The sequence below is a fragment of the Rhinolophus ferrumequinum genome, chromosome 2 (assembly GCF_004115265.2).
Source record: "Rhinolophus ferrumequinum isolate MPI-CBG mRhiFer1 chromosome 2, mRhiFer1_v1.p, whole genome shotgun sequence".
Taxonomy (NCBI): Eukaryota; Metazoa; Chordata; class Mammalia; order Chiroptera; family Rhinolophidae; genus Rhinolophus; species Rhinolophus ferrumequinum.
The window spans coordinates 106,446,872-106,460,728 of NC_046285.1; the positions used below are offsets into that span (position 1 = coordinate 106,446,872).

At 54.1% G+C, this 13,857-nt stretch overlaps 1 protein-coding gene across 4 annotated transcripts in view; it reads left to right on the forward strand.

Moving 5' to 3' along the window:
- The window catches only part of SLC37A1 (solute carrier family 37 member 1), a 50,585-nt gene that overhangs the window by 11,058 nt on the left and 25,670 nt on the right, over nucleotides 1-13,857 (forward strand). For all 4 annotated transcript variants that reach the window (XR_004425342.1, XM_033131032.1, XM_033131017.1 and 1 more), the window contains exons 3-9: nucleotides 49-130; nucleotides 2,922-3,054; nucleotides 3,725-3,803; nucleotides 7,023-7,158; nucleotides 8,634-8,710; nucleotides 9,611-9,777; nucleotides 13,386-13,423. Coding sequence is in view for 3 of the 4 variants with exons in the window: in XM_033131032.1 (XP_032986923.1) it covers nucleotides 49-130; nucleotides 2,922-3,054; nucleotides 3,725-3,803; nucleotides 7,023-7,158; nucleotides 8,634-8,710; nucleotides 9,611-9,777; nucleotides 13,386-13,423 (712 nt within the window). In the remaining variant the exon portion in view is untranslated. The remainder of the gene's footprint in view (nucleotides 1-48; nucleotides 131-2,921; nucleotides 3,055-3,724; nucleotides 3,804-7,022; nucleotides 7,159-8,633; nucleotides 8,711-9,610; nucleotides 9,778-13,385; nucleotides 13,424-13,857) is intronic.

Genomic DNA, 13,857 nt, shown 5'->3' on the forward strand with positions numbered 1-13,857 from the left:
TGCGTCTCATTATTGGACATCATTTCCTACCACTGTTTTGTGTTTCAGGTATAGAGCCTTCACTTTTATTCTGACATTTTTGCTGTATGCAAGTTTCCACTTATCTCGAAAGCCTATCAGCATAGTTAAGGTAAGAAATCATAAAACACTTAATTTCCTATCCTACCTGTAATCTCTGTAAGGACTAGTTGTTAAGAGGCAATTTGGCGGAGGGAGAATGTGGGGGCTAAGAAAAAAGGAGGAAATGGATTGTGTAGAAGGAAGTTATTTTGCTGCTTTGGTTTTTAGTTATTCTTTCCTGAAATTACAATCTTTAAAATGTTTTTAGGATTTATAATTTTAGAGGTAGTGTACTTTCAGTCACATTAGTTGACAGTTTCGGCATTCTGAAGCTTAATTAAATATTTATTCTGTCTTGTGTGAATGTTCCCTCCAAAATATCCAATCTTAAATTGTTCGCGAATTGCTTCTACAATCATTTGATTTGGTTCTGAGTCTGTCCGTAGTGGTGGTTCTCCCTTATCCCTGGAACACAGACTTTCTGGGCAGGAGGCTGTTGAGCAGGCATTTACCTAGACTTTGTCTAAAGACGAGTAAAGCGGACAGGCCAGCGTAGCAGCCGGGTAGAATGTGGGGAAAAGCAGGAGAGTTTTCTGACTCTGACAGCATTTTGTCTATAGACTGTCAACAGGCTTGAATGGCTTTTGCCTCTATTGCAAGGAGTCACCCAGGGCCAGAGACAGCTCATCGATAGCTTATGGCCCTTCCCTCACTCTCTAGTCACTGGCAAGGACACAGGTCCAGGACGGCAACTGCTGACCCTGAGTCCTGTGAGTGACTGAGCACTGGACGTCTGCCCCTAAGTCTCAGGCCAGTGGGAGAGGCGACGCCAAGGCTGTCACTTCTGTGGACAGGACCTGCTCCCTGTCCTCCAGTCACCCCCGGGGCTGGCAGACGTCATGCATGTGCTCAGCAGCCTCTAAAATTCCTCCTTGACTCCTAGGAAGCAGGAAATTGCCATGCCCTTCCAGGCGCTGGCGAAGTTCTCACTTTTTTGCCACACCAAGTTTTAATGACTTAAAATGTTTGCAGACCTTTTGAAATACAGTGTTTAAAAAGAAAATAAGGATGAGAAAAGAGACAGTGGGCCTTAACACTCCTCCCCCTGACCCGTGACTAACATCAGGACCAGCGAGCAGCCGCCGTACATTTAAATCCCAGGAGGATTTTAGTCCTCCTGCTTGGGGAAACGCACACAGAGCTGAAGAGAAGGCAGCTCATAAAAATGGAAGAGGCTGAAGAGCCTCAGGGAGTGCCATGGAATTAAAGGAACACGAGTCGTCGGGAACCTCCTGGGGTTCAGGATTGATCTTGAAAGCTTGGAGCATTAGCTTCAGCGTGCAGCCACCAGCCCGGTGACAGAGGGCCGGTGTTGGGACAGAGGCAGTGCAGTGAGACTGGGACAGGTCGTCGTCTCTCTGGCAGCGCTGGGCTGGCCGCACTGTACCGGCTGCATAACCGACGGGCAGGAGTTCACGGGACTTGGCCGAGGTCGCAAGCAGCACAGGGCGTCAGGTTCCCAGCTCAGAGCCCGAGTCCCCAACCAGGAGGTTAGGCTGCCTCTTCTCCTAGGATTAAACAAAACAAAGGCTTTTCTGCTTCTTTATGAAACAAAAAGAGATCAGCTCTAATCTCTTATATTTCCCACGGATGGTTCCTCCCTGGGAGTATGAGATGATGAGACAGGATGTCAAATTCTGTTTGATGCAGTGGTCTGCAATACTCCTTTCCCGTCACTTCTGTGTATGATGTGTGTGGGCTCCCGGCTCACTGCAGCCTGGCCTGTGGGCCCCTCTTGGCCTAGGCAGGCCCTCTCCCGTCTGCCTGTGGCTTTCTTAGTAGGGCTGAGCAGGGTGGTACCAGTGTGCCCCAGGTCTGGCCAGCTGGGCTTCCATGAGCAGCAGCAGGAAAGGTGAGCAGAGACACCTGACTTCTGAAGGCAAAGAGGAGAAAGTATAAAATCAGGTGAATGGGGAAACACTGGAAATGCAGCTCTGTGCCCACAGGAGGGGCCGCTAGCCCGCCCAGCACCCCTGCCTGGAGCTCAGGGTCCGCCTGGCGGAGTGTGAGCTGAGCACAGGCGGGGCCACTCACCACACCACAAAGCCCCCGCTGGGAGGACAGCTCTCAGCTAGTCTGAATTTATAAAGCAGAGCCATTGGCTAGGCTTTTAGGGTGATGTTTAAATGACAGCAGAACAGCTCGGCGGTGGTGACCCAGCCATTTGACCACAGAGCGGCCGAGTCCTGGGTGCCATGCCAGGACAAATATTTCAATGCTCACCCAGGAAATGATCGCCTGGGTTGCGGTCTGGCCCCTTTCCAGCTCCCAGCAGGCTCCTTGGGCCCTGTCTCCCATCCTTACCCTCCTCCAGCTGACTGCGGTTCTCACCAAGGTCACCTCGGATTCACTTCCCTGGTCTTGACCCTCCTAAGTGAAATCCTACCGTGATGGCTCCTTTGTGAGGCTTGTTTTGTTTCTGAGAGTTGTCACCGCCGTCACACAGACCTGAAACTTGCTCTCTCATATTGCCGTGCAGTCCTCAGCTGTATAAATCCAGCAAGATGCACCCATTCGTCCACCCTGGGCAGGTGGTCCAAGGACGACGGCAGTCAGCTTTCGGCTGCACAGCTGCTCTGAGCAGTCGACTTGGGCGGTTCTTAGTGTGCTTGTCTGTGCTGTGTGTGTGTGTGCTCAGGCGTGGGGCTGCCGGAGAGCCTGGCAGGCACAGTGTGGCCTGTGCACAGGCTGCCCTGGGGAGGCTACAGGAGGGGACGCTTACTCTGCTGACACTTCTTACTCTGCGACCGTCACCTGAGTGCGCTTCTCTCTGACTTCTGTCCTCCCCGTGGATGTCGCAGGGTGAGCTGCACAGGTACTGTGCTTCTGCGAGCGAGGGTGAACTCAGGTTCAACAGCCAGAGCCAAAAAGCCAGTGACACGCCCCCTCGCCAGCTCCCAAGCAACGAGACTGACTGCGGCTGGGCCCCATTCGGTGAGTTCTCCATCAGTCCACCCGTGACCGTCCAGTCACTGAAGGGGGCGGCCCCTGCGGGCTTCTCCCATGGCCTCGTGGGACTCTTCCAGCCTTGCCAGTTTCTACGGCAGTGATGACGTCCTCGAGTGTAACTGCCCGGGTACAGCTGTCCTGCCACAGTGCTCACAGCTCAGCCGCTGTGTCTGCAGGGCCTGTGTGCAGGGCTCTTGCCACCTGGACAGAGATTCTCCTGGTGGGGAGATCTGCTGAAGACAATTTGCATTTCATATTAGAGCTGGAAGTCAAGGCTCGCAGAGCAGAAACGGGGTGGGGAGGGAGAAGGAGAGAGACCACAGAGGCCTAGTGGGGGCTGGCCTACGCGGGGTGCAGAGGAAAAGCCAGTTTTACGTGCAACAGAATAAAGAAACCCATGCTCACCGTGCTCTCCGTGGGTTTTATCGATCGAATAAGGTAGGTTTCCTGACTGACTGAGTGCAGTGGCTTCCTGTCCCTTTGCTGAGAAGTGAACAGAAGACGTGCGCCGTGCTTCTGTGTACTTCTGTGCTTCTGTGCACACTGCGGCACTCAGAGGGCAGACGTTTCGTGTTTTACTGCCCGCTCCAGACGATACCCTGATGGCTAGTGAAAACAGCACCACTCACCGTCACCTGTTGATTTTCACCTGCAGATCAGGACAACTACCAGCAGCTGCTCGGGGCCCTGGACTACTCCTTCCTGTGTGCGTACGCCATCGGCATGTACCTGAGGTAGGTCTGCTTTGTGTACGAGCCCCTCGCCAGCTCTGGCCATTCAGCGCGGAAGGCTCCCTCCCGGGCACGTGGGATGGGGCCCACCCGCAGTCTCTTCTCAGAGACGGGGATCAATTAGAGCCCACGTGTGGTGCTTGTCTGTGCAGGCGGGACTGCGGCCGCGAAGCAGCGCATTTACTCGAGCCGGGTAGGCCGCTGAGCAGGGTGTGGTCCCTGGATGGCTCTCCTGGCCCCGGGGTTTGGGATGCACTGTGAACCCTGCCAGGCTGTGGTCACTGAGGGACAGGGTCCTGGCAGCTCCCCGTGATGCTCAGCCGAGCGCGTCCTCGTCCCTGGTCCCAGAGCTGCCACCTGTTTGCGTGTGCCATGCTGGACGTGTCCACCTGGACGTCCTGCTCGGCCCACGCAGAGCTCCTCACCTGACTGCACAGGCTGCGTGGCTGGTGGCTGGGGTGTGGCTGCAGACACACAGCTGGGATCTGAGTCCCGGCCCCCACCACCTGCTCGCCCAAAGCTCACTGTACTGCTTTGGACCTCAGTTTTCCCTTTGTAAATGGGGGCAATAGTAGTTCCCACCCCACGGGCTTGTGGTGGGGATTAAATGCGAGAGTGCATACAGGACGCTCGGCACGGCGCCGGCACGTGGCCCACGCCCAGCGTCTGTTACGTGTGCTTGTTCCTGGCCCTTCCTGATCCTGTTCTTGAACTGATGGGGGAAGTTGGTAAGTGTGATGTGGGTAACAGCACCTGCCATTGGCAGATCAAATACTGGTACTGTGTCAGTCCAGCCAGGTTTGAAACAAAAAGCAAAATAATAGGGACTAAGCCCTTTGGCCTAAGAGGGTTTTGTTCAGATGGAGATCTTTAGAGATTCCGAAGCTTGGGGATCCTGTGACTGTTGAGCCTCTTTCCTGAGACCGTTCCCCCGCCCCCCTCCCCCCAGAGTGTGGCATCATCCATACCTGGGCCCCGCCCCAGCCCAGTGCTGTGTGTGTGTGTGTGTGTGTGTGTGTGTGTGTGTGTGTGTGTGTGTGTCTGTGTGTCTGTGTGTGTGTGTGTGTGTGTTGCCCAGCCAGGCAGTTCTGCGGATGGAGACAATGGTTTCCCTTCGTTGTGGTTGCATATTTGCGTACTGCTGCAGCACTTGTCTGAGTGCACACCCATGGGTGATCCTGGACTCAGGAGCCCGAGGTGTGTGGCGCATGACAGAACGTGAGCCCGAGTGAAGACAAGCATGGCGTAGCCTGGGGCTTCTAGGGCGTGGCTGGCAACCTGGCCGCCAGCCGCGTGCCAGCCTGAGGAGTAAGACTTACGTTCTAAACGCTGTGTTCTCACTGGACACCAATAAGCTACAGCACAGAAAGACCCAAGTGTTGGAGTCTGTTTCTCTCGTTACTAGAAAACAGTATTAAATGTTGTTCTCAGCTGGGAGTGATTTTGTCCCCCTAAGAAATAGGGAATGCTATCTGGAGACATTTTTGGTTGTCATCACTGGAGAAGGGGTGCCCCTGGCATCTAGTGGGCAGAGACCAGGGAGCTGCTAAGCATGCTGCCGTCCACAGGACAGCCTCTCACCACAGAGAACCCAGCCGGATGTCAGGAGTGCTGAGGTTAAAAACCTGGTTTAAATGAAGTGGTTTTAGTGTTGCCTACTTAGAAGTTTTCATGCAGCTCGCCAGTGGGGGTTCTGACATCCTGTCTGCTGTGAAACCCACGCTCGACTCCTGACTGTAACAAGGGCATGCGCTGCTCCTTCCATGGCCTTTTAGTGACATCATGACACACGGGTTAAACTAGAGCCTTCGTTAGCCCAGGTCGATCGTGGCAGGTCCCAGCAGGTGCGGTGTGACCTTTAGAGCCTGAGTCTGATACAGTGTGGAATGGTGTCCATTGCATCAGGCTTTTCTTTTAAAACTTGTAAGTAGAGATCAAATTGGGACCCAGTATTGTACAGCAAGCAAGAAACGCATAGGAGAGCGCTTCTCAGCCCTAGCCCGTGGTACTAGCTCTCAAGAGGCCCATCTGACTCTGCCACTTGTTCTGTGACCTTGGGCAGGTCAGCCAGCCCCTCTGGGACATGTGTCCTCATCTCAGAAGTAAGCACGTGGGCGTAGATAACTCATTTCTCTCCAGAATGCTCTGCTTGAGTTTGCATGTGATCAGCTTCTACTCAGCTTAAAATGTGACCTGAATGTTATTTGTAATTTTCAAGGGGTTCCTCTGTTTTAGTGCTTTAAAGGTCATTTGTGTGATAGCAGGCCACTCTTTTTTATTTGGTGAATTCAGAAGGAGAAGTTCTCTGGCTCTTGGAAACCAGAATTTTGGAGATGGTTCCCCAGTGCTGTTCATGGGCAGACAGGTTTCATTCTGCATGATGCTTCGTGTTTATCTGACTCCTAGAAGGATACGTAGAAGAAAATGAGACCTGTAGAGTTTTTAATGATTGCAAAAGGCTCGCGATCACTTGTGATTTCTTTATTCATTAGTAAGTGGCAATGTCAAGTTGCTCCACACTGGCATTTTCCATAAGGCAGTGCAGCATGTACTCCCTATGGCATTGGGGGCCGTGGGGTGTAAAAGCCTGTCAAATATGCGCTCTAGTAGGAAACGCGACTTTTCATCCTCGCCAGCACCATCATGGACCTGGCACGTAACCCACACTGATCTCAGGTGAGCCCCAGGCAGCCTAGGAGGGAATTCTCCAAAGGTGCTGGCTCTGTATTGAGTCATGTTGCTGTTCAAAAGGAGCATGGCGGTGCCACCCCCCGTACGTCAGATTTCCCTAAAGGAAATCTCACCTTTAACCCAGATCCCAGTTCTGTGGCCGGGGAGCTGGCAGAGCTCAGCCAGCTCACGTGCCAATGCGGTGACTTACTGACAGCGCAGGCACCCAGAGGCTTCCTCATGGTCACAGGCGATCCCTCCTCCCAGAGGGAAAGGTTTTGTGTGTGATCAGTGGTGTTTGAGGTTCATTATTTGATAGTGACTTTTACTAGGAATAAAAAGTCTTAAAAGATGTTGCCAGTTGCCAATTTCTGGCTAATAAATGCTCTAGTGGGAAATAGTCATGATTAGATCTTCTTAGAAACTGTGGTGCTTTGGAGTTCTAAAAGCTCAGAGAACAGCATGAAAACATCCGGAAAGAAGCCGCGGGGTCATGTACATTGTGGATGTGTTTGTTTCTTCATATTTGTCTTTCTTTCTCCGTGTCCTCAGTGGCATCATAGGGGAGCGCCTGCCAATTAGGTATTACCTGACTTTCGGGATGCTGGCCAGTGGCGCCTTCACTGCCCTCTTTGGGTTAGGGTATTTCTACAGCATCCACAGTTTCGGATTCTACGTCGTAACTCAGGTAAGGTCTGGGTCCACGGCTCAGCACATACGGGGTTTCCATGATGAGTTGGACTGGGTGTTTATGTCGCAGACCCCTGACTCTGCCAAGAGAGAAGATAGCAGGTGATGGGAGCGGGAAGAAGGGGGGCAGACCTGTGTCCTGTCCAGCGTCAGGGTCAGCGCTGGCATGGACAGTCCCTCTCCTCTCTCCTCGGAAATCCCGGCAGCCATGAAGTTTCCCTTAGCTTCAGGAGTTGCCTCCGAAAGAATCTTAGTTTGAGATGTTCTGTCCTGTGACAGATCGGACCACTCAGGAGGGATGTGGGGTGTCGCGAGGGCAGGAGGAAGGGAGGAGTTGGGCGTCGTTGGCAGTGCGACGGGGTTGGAGGTGGTCAGTGGGAGGAAAGGGGGGTCCGAGGGTGCTGGAAGGTGGGGGTGAGGGCGAGACCGGCCCTGTGGCTTCACCCTTCCAGCGGGGCCTCGCTCTTCCTAGAACGCTCAGCCGTTCTGCCTCCCAGCGGCCCTGTGGATAAATATTGACCAGAAATGGAAAATGCCTTGAAATAATGAGTCCAACTTCTGAGGCACTCCAGATAGCCTAAGGGGGTGTTGGACGGAATTCACTTTGAAAAATGTTGCCATAGGACTTGAAAAAGTTTGGTTGTTTTAATTACCAAAGTAATTCACACTTCATAGAAAATTAGAAGGAAGGGGGAAAATCGATTTCCCAGAATCCCAGCATGTTCCTGGAGGGGAGGCCACGCCTGGCCGGTCCTGAGGCCAGACCAGCGGTGCCCCCGACAGTCTCCTGGAGAGCTGGTCCATCCCGGGGAGGGGGGGGGTAGGAGGCGCTAGGCGGGACCTTGTTTCATGGTGCCTTGTAAGCTTGCCCCTGACACAAACCCATCGGCCAATACACTTCCTAAGTCTCTTCCTAAATCGTAAGCTCAGGGTCCTCTTGAAAAGTGGAGAAACGCTTTCTCCAGGCTGTACGCCAAGGCCACGTTGGTTCAGAGGTTCACCAACAACAGGACCTTCCTCACGACACGAGCAGTGAAAGCGTGCGATTCACAAGCCATACTTACAGTACAATCATAGTTCTATGAAAAGAAACGTTTTCTCTTGTTATGAAGTTTTAGATTAGAAAGAGACTGAAAAGCGTGACCCCAAGCGTTAACAGTAGTTCATCTCCTAGCAAGTGGTTTTCTTTTCTCTGCTTATTCTGAAATTTTCACAATAGCTATGTATTACATTTGTAATTATATATACGAGTATATGTATATATACTCTTATGTGGTTTAAAATACGTCTTTGGCTGTTGAGGCTCACATCAAATAGGGCCTGCCCACCCCCCTTCTTTTTGTGAGAGTCCCAGCTGTGCCCCCACACATCCCAAGAAGCGAGGGGAGGGAGCTTCTGGGAGCCCCGCCTGAGGACAGGCTCTGGCTGCGAGTTTTCCTCCCGGTGAGCCCTCCCGTTTGTCGTCTGACACAGATCATCAACGGACTGGTGCAGACCACCGGCTGGCCCAGCGTCGTCACCTGCCTCAGCAACTGGTTTGGAAAAGGCAGGTGAGAAAAGGCGGCCCTGTTTCCAGCAGCATTGCTTTTTTTAAAAGATTTTTTTTTTAAGACTTTAGTTTTTCTTTAGATTTATTGCAGAACAAAAAAAGCACTTTAACTAGTTTATTCTATGAAATGAGATGACTGAAACCTCTAGGACTTGAGATTCTGAAATCCCGGTACCTTTGTCCTGGGAGAGGCCCTCCCTGCAGCGAGCAGGGTCGAGGCTGGGACCTTCTGTGCAGCTGACCGGCAGTGGCCTTGCCTGGCCTCCCGGGAACTGGGGAAGTGTGGAGGTCAGACACCCGCCCCAGGCCTTTTGACTTAGAAGCTACATTAAAAACAAGACTCAGAGGCACACGGAGTGGGGGGCAGAGGTGCACCCAGCCTCTGGTGGCCTGACTGCAGGCCGGATGTTGTAAGGTCTGTGTGACACTCAGCCCTGGGCCAGGTCCAAGGCTCAGAAGCGTGGGCGACACTAACCGCGATGCAGCGATGGGCGCGAGGACCAGCCCCCGGAGCCTGGGCAGCTGTTGTCCTGCACTCATTCATCCGGTGGGCCAGCCCGAGCTTTGGTTAATGGGGTATTTCATGAAAGGATCGAATTTAGATTACAGAGGCACAGATTTAAGTTTGGGGCCTTCCCAGAATTTCAGGAAAGGGCCAGCTTCCTCATTTTAATCACAAATAAAGACTCTCCAAGGTGTGTGACGACGCACATCTCCCAGGTGAAGGGAAGCCCAGCTCCCTTGTCAGCACCTCCAGACCTGCATCCATCGTGCGGAAGTGGCCGCCTCACCCCTGAAGTCCCGGACTAGCTCTTGCGTGTTGCTCTCACTGGTGTGTGCTACACAACCGGCCCCTTTAAGCTTCTCGACATCATTTGCTGCCTTGTGTCTTGTGTTGCAGGCGAGGTTTGATTATGGGGGTCTGGAATTCCCACACCTCCGTGGGAAACATTTTGGGGTCTTTGATTGCTGGCTACTGGGTGTCCACGTGCTGGGGCCTGTCCTTCATCGTGCCTGGGGCCATCGTGGCCGCCATGGGGATCGTGTGCTTCCTCTTTCTCATCGAACGTGAGTACCCGGGGCCTGGGAGAAGGGCCCCGAGGGCTTTGGGGCGAGTTGTGAAGGGGCCGGGCTCTGCTGCGTCCTGGGCAGGTGCGGTGGCGCGGGGTCCCCCTCACCAGGCAGATTGCCTTCTGCAAGGGTAGACTCCCCTGGCTGTGCTGCACTTGCGGCCGTTTCCTGATTTCTAGATTAACCGCTGTTGACATTCCTTCCGCCCTGTGCTCCCAGGCGTGTGGTTGTCCGGGTTTGGGCGTGTCAGACTTAGGCCTGCCACGTCGCACACGTCCAGGGCCATGGGCCTGGCACCCGCTCGCCCCCGTCTTGCTGCCACCATTGAAATGGGATTGTCAGCTTGTTTGCTTTCTGATAAGGCATACCTGGGACAGCGTTGTAAAAGCACGGCGTAACCGAAGATCATGTATCTTGATTAGCTGACGAGTGTTCTGTGAGAAAATCAAATTACTGGTTCCAGTCTAGACTCAATACCAAACTTTTGTTTGAATTGAATTTGGAATTAAGTTTTAAAACAGAGATCCAGCAGGACAAAGATTCTCAGTTATGCCAAAGACAGAGAAGTGGGGCCGTGTCGGGGCCTCCCAGCCCCGCTGGCTCTGGGCTTTATTTGGCATTTACATCTTTGATTTGGCTGAAAGCAAGGCAAAGTCATACGGTGCTAGGTGGCTGCCTATGGTGGACTCCAGGGCAGGCTACCCCCGAGGCCGCTAGCCCGTCGTGCTGGTCAGTGGAGCGCAGCTGAGCTGCACGTCCAAGCTGCCAGCTTCATCGTCCAAGAAGTCAAGGCATATTCAGTTCCTCCCTTGGTTTTCCTGTTGCTAAAGTGAAGTTTTTGATTTTTTAAATGCTCCCCCTCTCGCCGAGCAGATAGGAGGCTCTCAGGCCAGCCTGGTCTGTGTTGAGATGGAAGTCAGCCTCCGAGGAATTCCGATGCCCACTGCGGGGGCGGAGCGGCTGCTCCCCCCCGTTCTCCAGGGCCAGCCAGCTTTCAGCAACGTCTCAAAATGGCCAATACAAGTGATTTGCTAAACAGAAGGGGATGCAGTCGTGTTTTGACTCCCTTACCAATGTGCCAACTTGTGGCATTTAACTGTAGCTTGAGTGTCACCAGAGTTCTGTGAAAGGTCACTGTGTCACCTGTTTTCCTCCAGGCTGGCTCCCCAGCACCTGGAGCTTTGTCACCTGGGCTCTCCAGAGTGTTCCTTACACACGAGTCACCTGGACAACAACACACGTGCTTTTCCCCAGTGCAGGGGCCCCTGGGTGCGGTCTGCCCGAGGTCTAGAGTCCACGGTGCCTGTTATTCTCTTCCTCACGTGCTGAAAGGCTGGTTGTGGGGGGGGAGGAAGTGGAGGAAGTGCAGTGGCGCAGAATGTGTGCAGGGGACACGAACTGGCTCGCTGGCCTGGTCGGGGTCTCAGTACCAGTCCCCTCAGCTCCGTCCTGCTCCCGGGCCTTGTGCCTGCTCGGGGCAGGGTTTCCCAGAACAAGGGAGTTGTGTTTGGGCTTTCGTAATGAAACGAGAGCCTCCTTCCCACTGAGCCCCTGCCCCAGCCCCCCCGTGGCTTCTGGGGGGCGTGGGAGGGGCGCTGCCGAGGGGCGGGGAGAACTCTTCTTTAAGAAGCACCTGAGAAGCACCAGGCACTGTGTCTTCTGGGCCACTGTCACTGGTTACAGGAGCCTGTCCCGCCCTGTTTCCTCCTGATCAAATGGACAAGGAGCCAGTTCTCATGGGCACGGGCTCTGGGCCGAGGTCTGAGGGGTTCTCGCACATGGCTTTGATGGGGCTCCCATGTGCTCCCCGGTATGTTAGGCCTCTGAGGTGGCCCCTCCGGCCAGTGTCAGCGGAAGAGGCGGAAGTGTCCTGTAGCCCTGACTTGCCCTCATGCTGGGCCCTGTGCCCATGAGTCTCTGGGGGCAGAGAGAGCCCGGTTCGCAGGCTCTGGACCCGCTTTGGCCGCTCGTGTCACTGAGGCCTGTCTCCGTGGTCCACTGTCACCTGCCAGCCCAAGTGCAGTGTGGACACAGGGCATGTCCATCTGAGGGTGACTCGCTGTCCTCCACGGCAGATCAAAACTCAGACCGTCAGACCCTCTGCCGAGGGACTCGCTGTCACACTCATTCTCCTTGTGACAGGGAGGTGACAGGTATGAATGACAAAAGGCAGCTGTGAGTAATGACAAGCAAACGCTGTGTCCAAGAGCAGAACTCCCTTTGCAGACGGGAGACACGTTCCGCGTGCTTCTTGCTGCTTTATTTCTGCTCCCTTGTCGTCCCTGCTTGCTGACCGTGGGTGGGCAGCGAAGGCTTCAGGTGCTGTGCCCCTTGTGACCAGCAGCGAGGCCCGAGCTCTGTCCTGCTCCTCCTTCCCACCCATGGCTGCCCCCCCGGGCCCCTCGGGTCTGCCTGGGAAGCGCCCTTGGACGTGTCCCAGCCGAGGGTTCCGGTACTAACATCCTACACGGTGAAAGCCCAGAGAAGCTCATGGTGTGGAGGGACTGGCCACGCCTCAGCAGGGAGGCCTCCTGACTGAGCCTTGGGGGTCAGCGTGGCTGGAGAAGCCCACATGGGTGGGCTGCTGCCATCACTTTAAGGGGTGACCGCACATCTCAAGTGAGCCATTGGGGCCACCAGTGCTGTCCCTGCCGCCCCTCACAGGGCGGGCGTGGGGGAGCCTGCAGTCCAGTAGGAAGTGCTCAGCGAGACCGTCCACAGGCGTCACCCTCTGTGTCACACAGGAAGGAACTCAGCTGTGGGGAGTTGAAAGCCCCGTAGCTCAGTTTGTTTCAAGGCAGTTAAATTGTTTTATCAAAAGTGATATAAAGACCAGGATCTGGGTGGTGGGGAGGGAATAAAGCTGTTTACTGGCGGCCCTGGGTTCTGAACAGAAGGGGGGTTGCTTCCCCCGCTCCTCGTGGCCGTGAGTGTGGCCGTCGGTGCCCAATTCACACGAGAGTAATTTTTAAGTAATGAGACGGAAGGAGCCCAGCTTCTGGTCTTGTTACTCTTCACATATCCTTCCTTCCTTGCATTTAGATAAAAGGCATTTTGTTCTATAGCAAGGGAGCCGTTTTATCCGCAGTAATTTTTTATTTCTAATTCCATAACATTAAACAACTCATCGTAAATGTTGTTCGTAACCCTGACTCTAATACACTTTCTGTCTGTGTGTTTGTTTGTATGTCTCCTTCTGCTTCTTTAAATGTACTTCACACGGCTTGTCACTGTAGTAAGCGCGTGCTCGGCTCACTTTTGGTGTCACATGTACCTTCTCCATATCGCAGTCTTCACGTGCCTGGCGACTTGGGTTTCTTGGTGGCAGTTTCCTGCCCTCCCCACCATGCCCCCCACAGTCCACGGGGACTGAGCATTCCTGGGGACTGAGGGAGGGAGGGGCGCTGTGGGTTCTTAGTGGGTTGACCGCGCTTTCCCTCAATGCAAGACACATGCCTCCTCGGGCCTTGTCTTTTTTCTTAAGTTGCTGCTCATGGAGTACAACTGTCAGATGGGTCTTGTGGGTCTTGTTCCGGTTTAACTTCTTGTGTTGGTGGAATCACCCAGCCCTGGGTTCACACGTTGTTGCCCTTTTGGTGTTTCAGATCCGAAGGACATCGCCTGCTCATCCACCCTGGTGGCGGTAAGGACTCGCCCTCTGCTTCATGTGTCTTCTTGGCTGCTGGGTCATCTGCCAGGTGGCTAATGACTGCCACTAGCCTGGTCCTGTCTGTGCAGTAAGGGGTAACAAAGTGTGGACATGGTCCCACTCTCAAAATGTCAGCAGTTTTAGGAAAGGCCTACTGACTGGAGTCAGGTTGGGGACGTCGTGTGAGTGGGGACCAGAGGCTGGGGGCTGGCCCGGCCTCACGAGGACTGGGGCCTTCCTGGCTTTCCCCCCTGGACAGGTGACACTGTGTGACTGCAGAAGGATGCGAAGGTGAGCTGGCTGATGTCACTTTAAACTGCTGTCCACACATGTCGGTGGGCCATCGGCTCCGCTCAGCCACCGGCCACCTTTCCCCTGCTCAGTGCCCACTGCCACCTCTCCTCACCTATGCTTCTGCTCAGCTGACA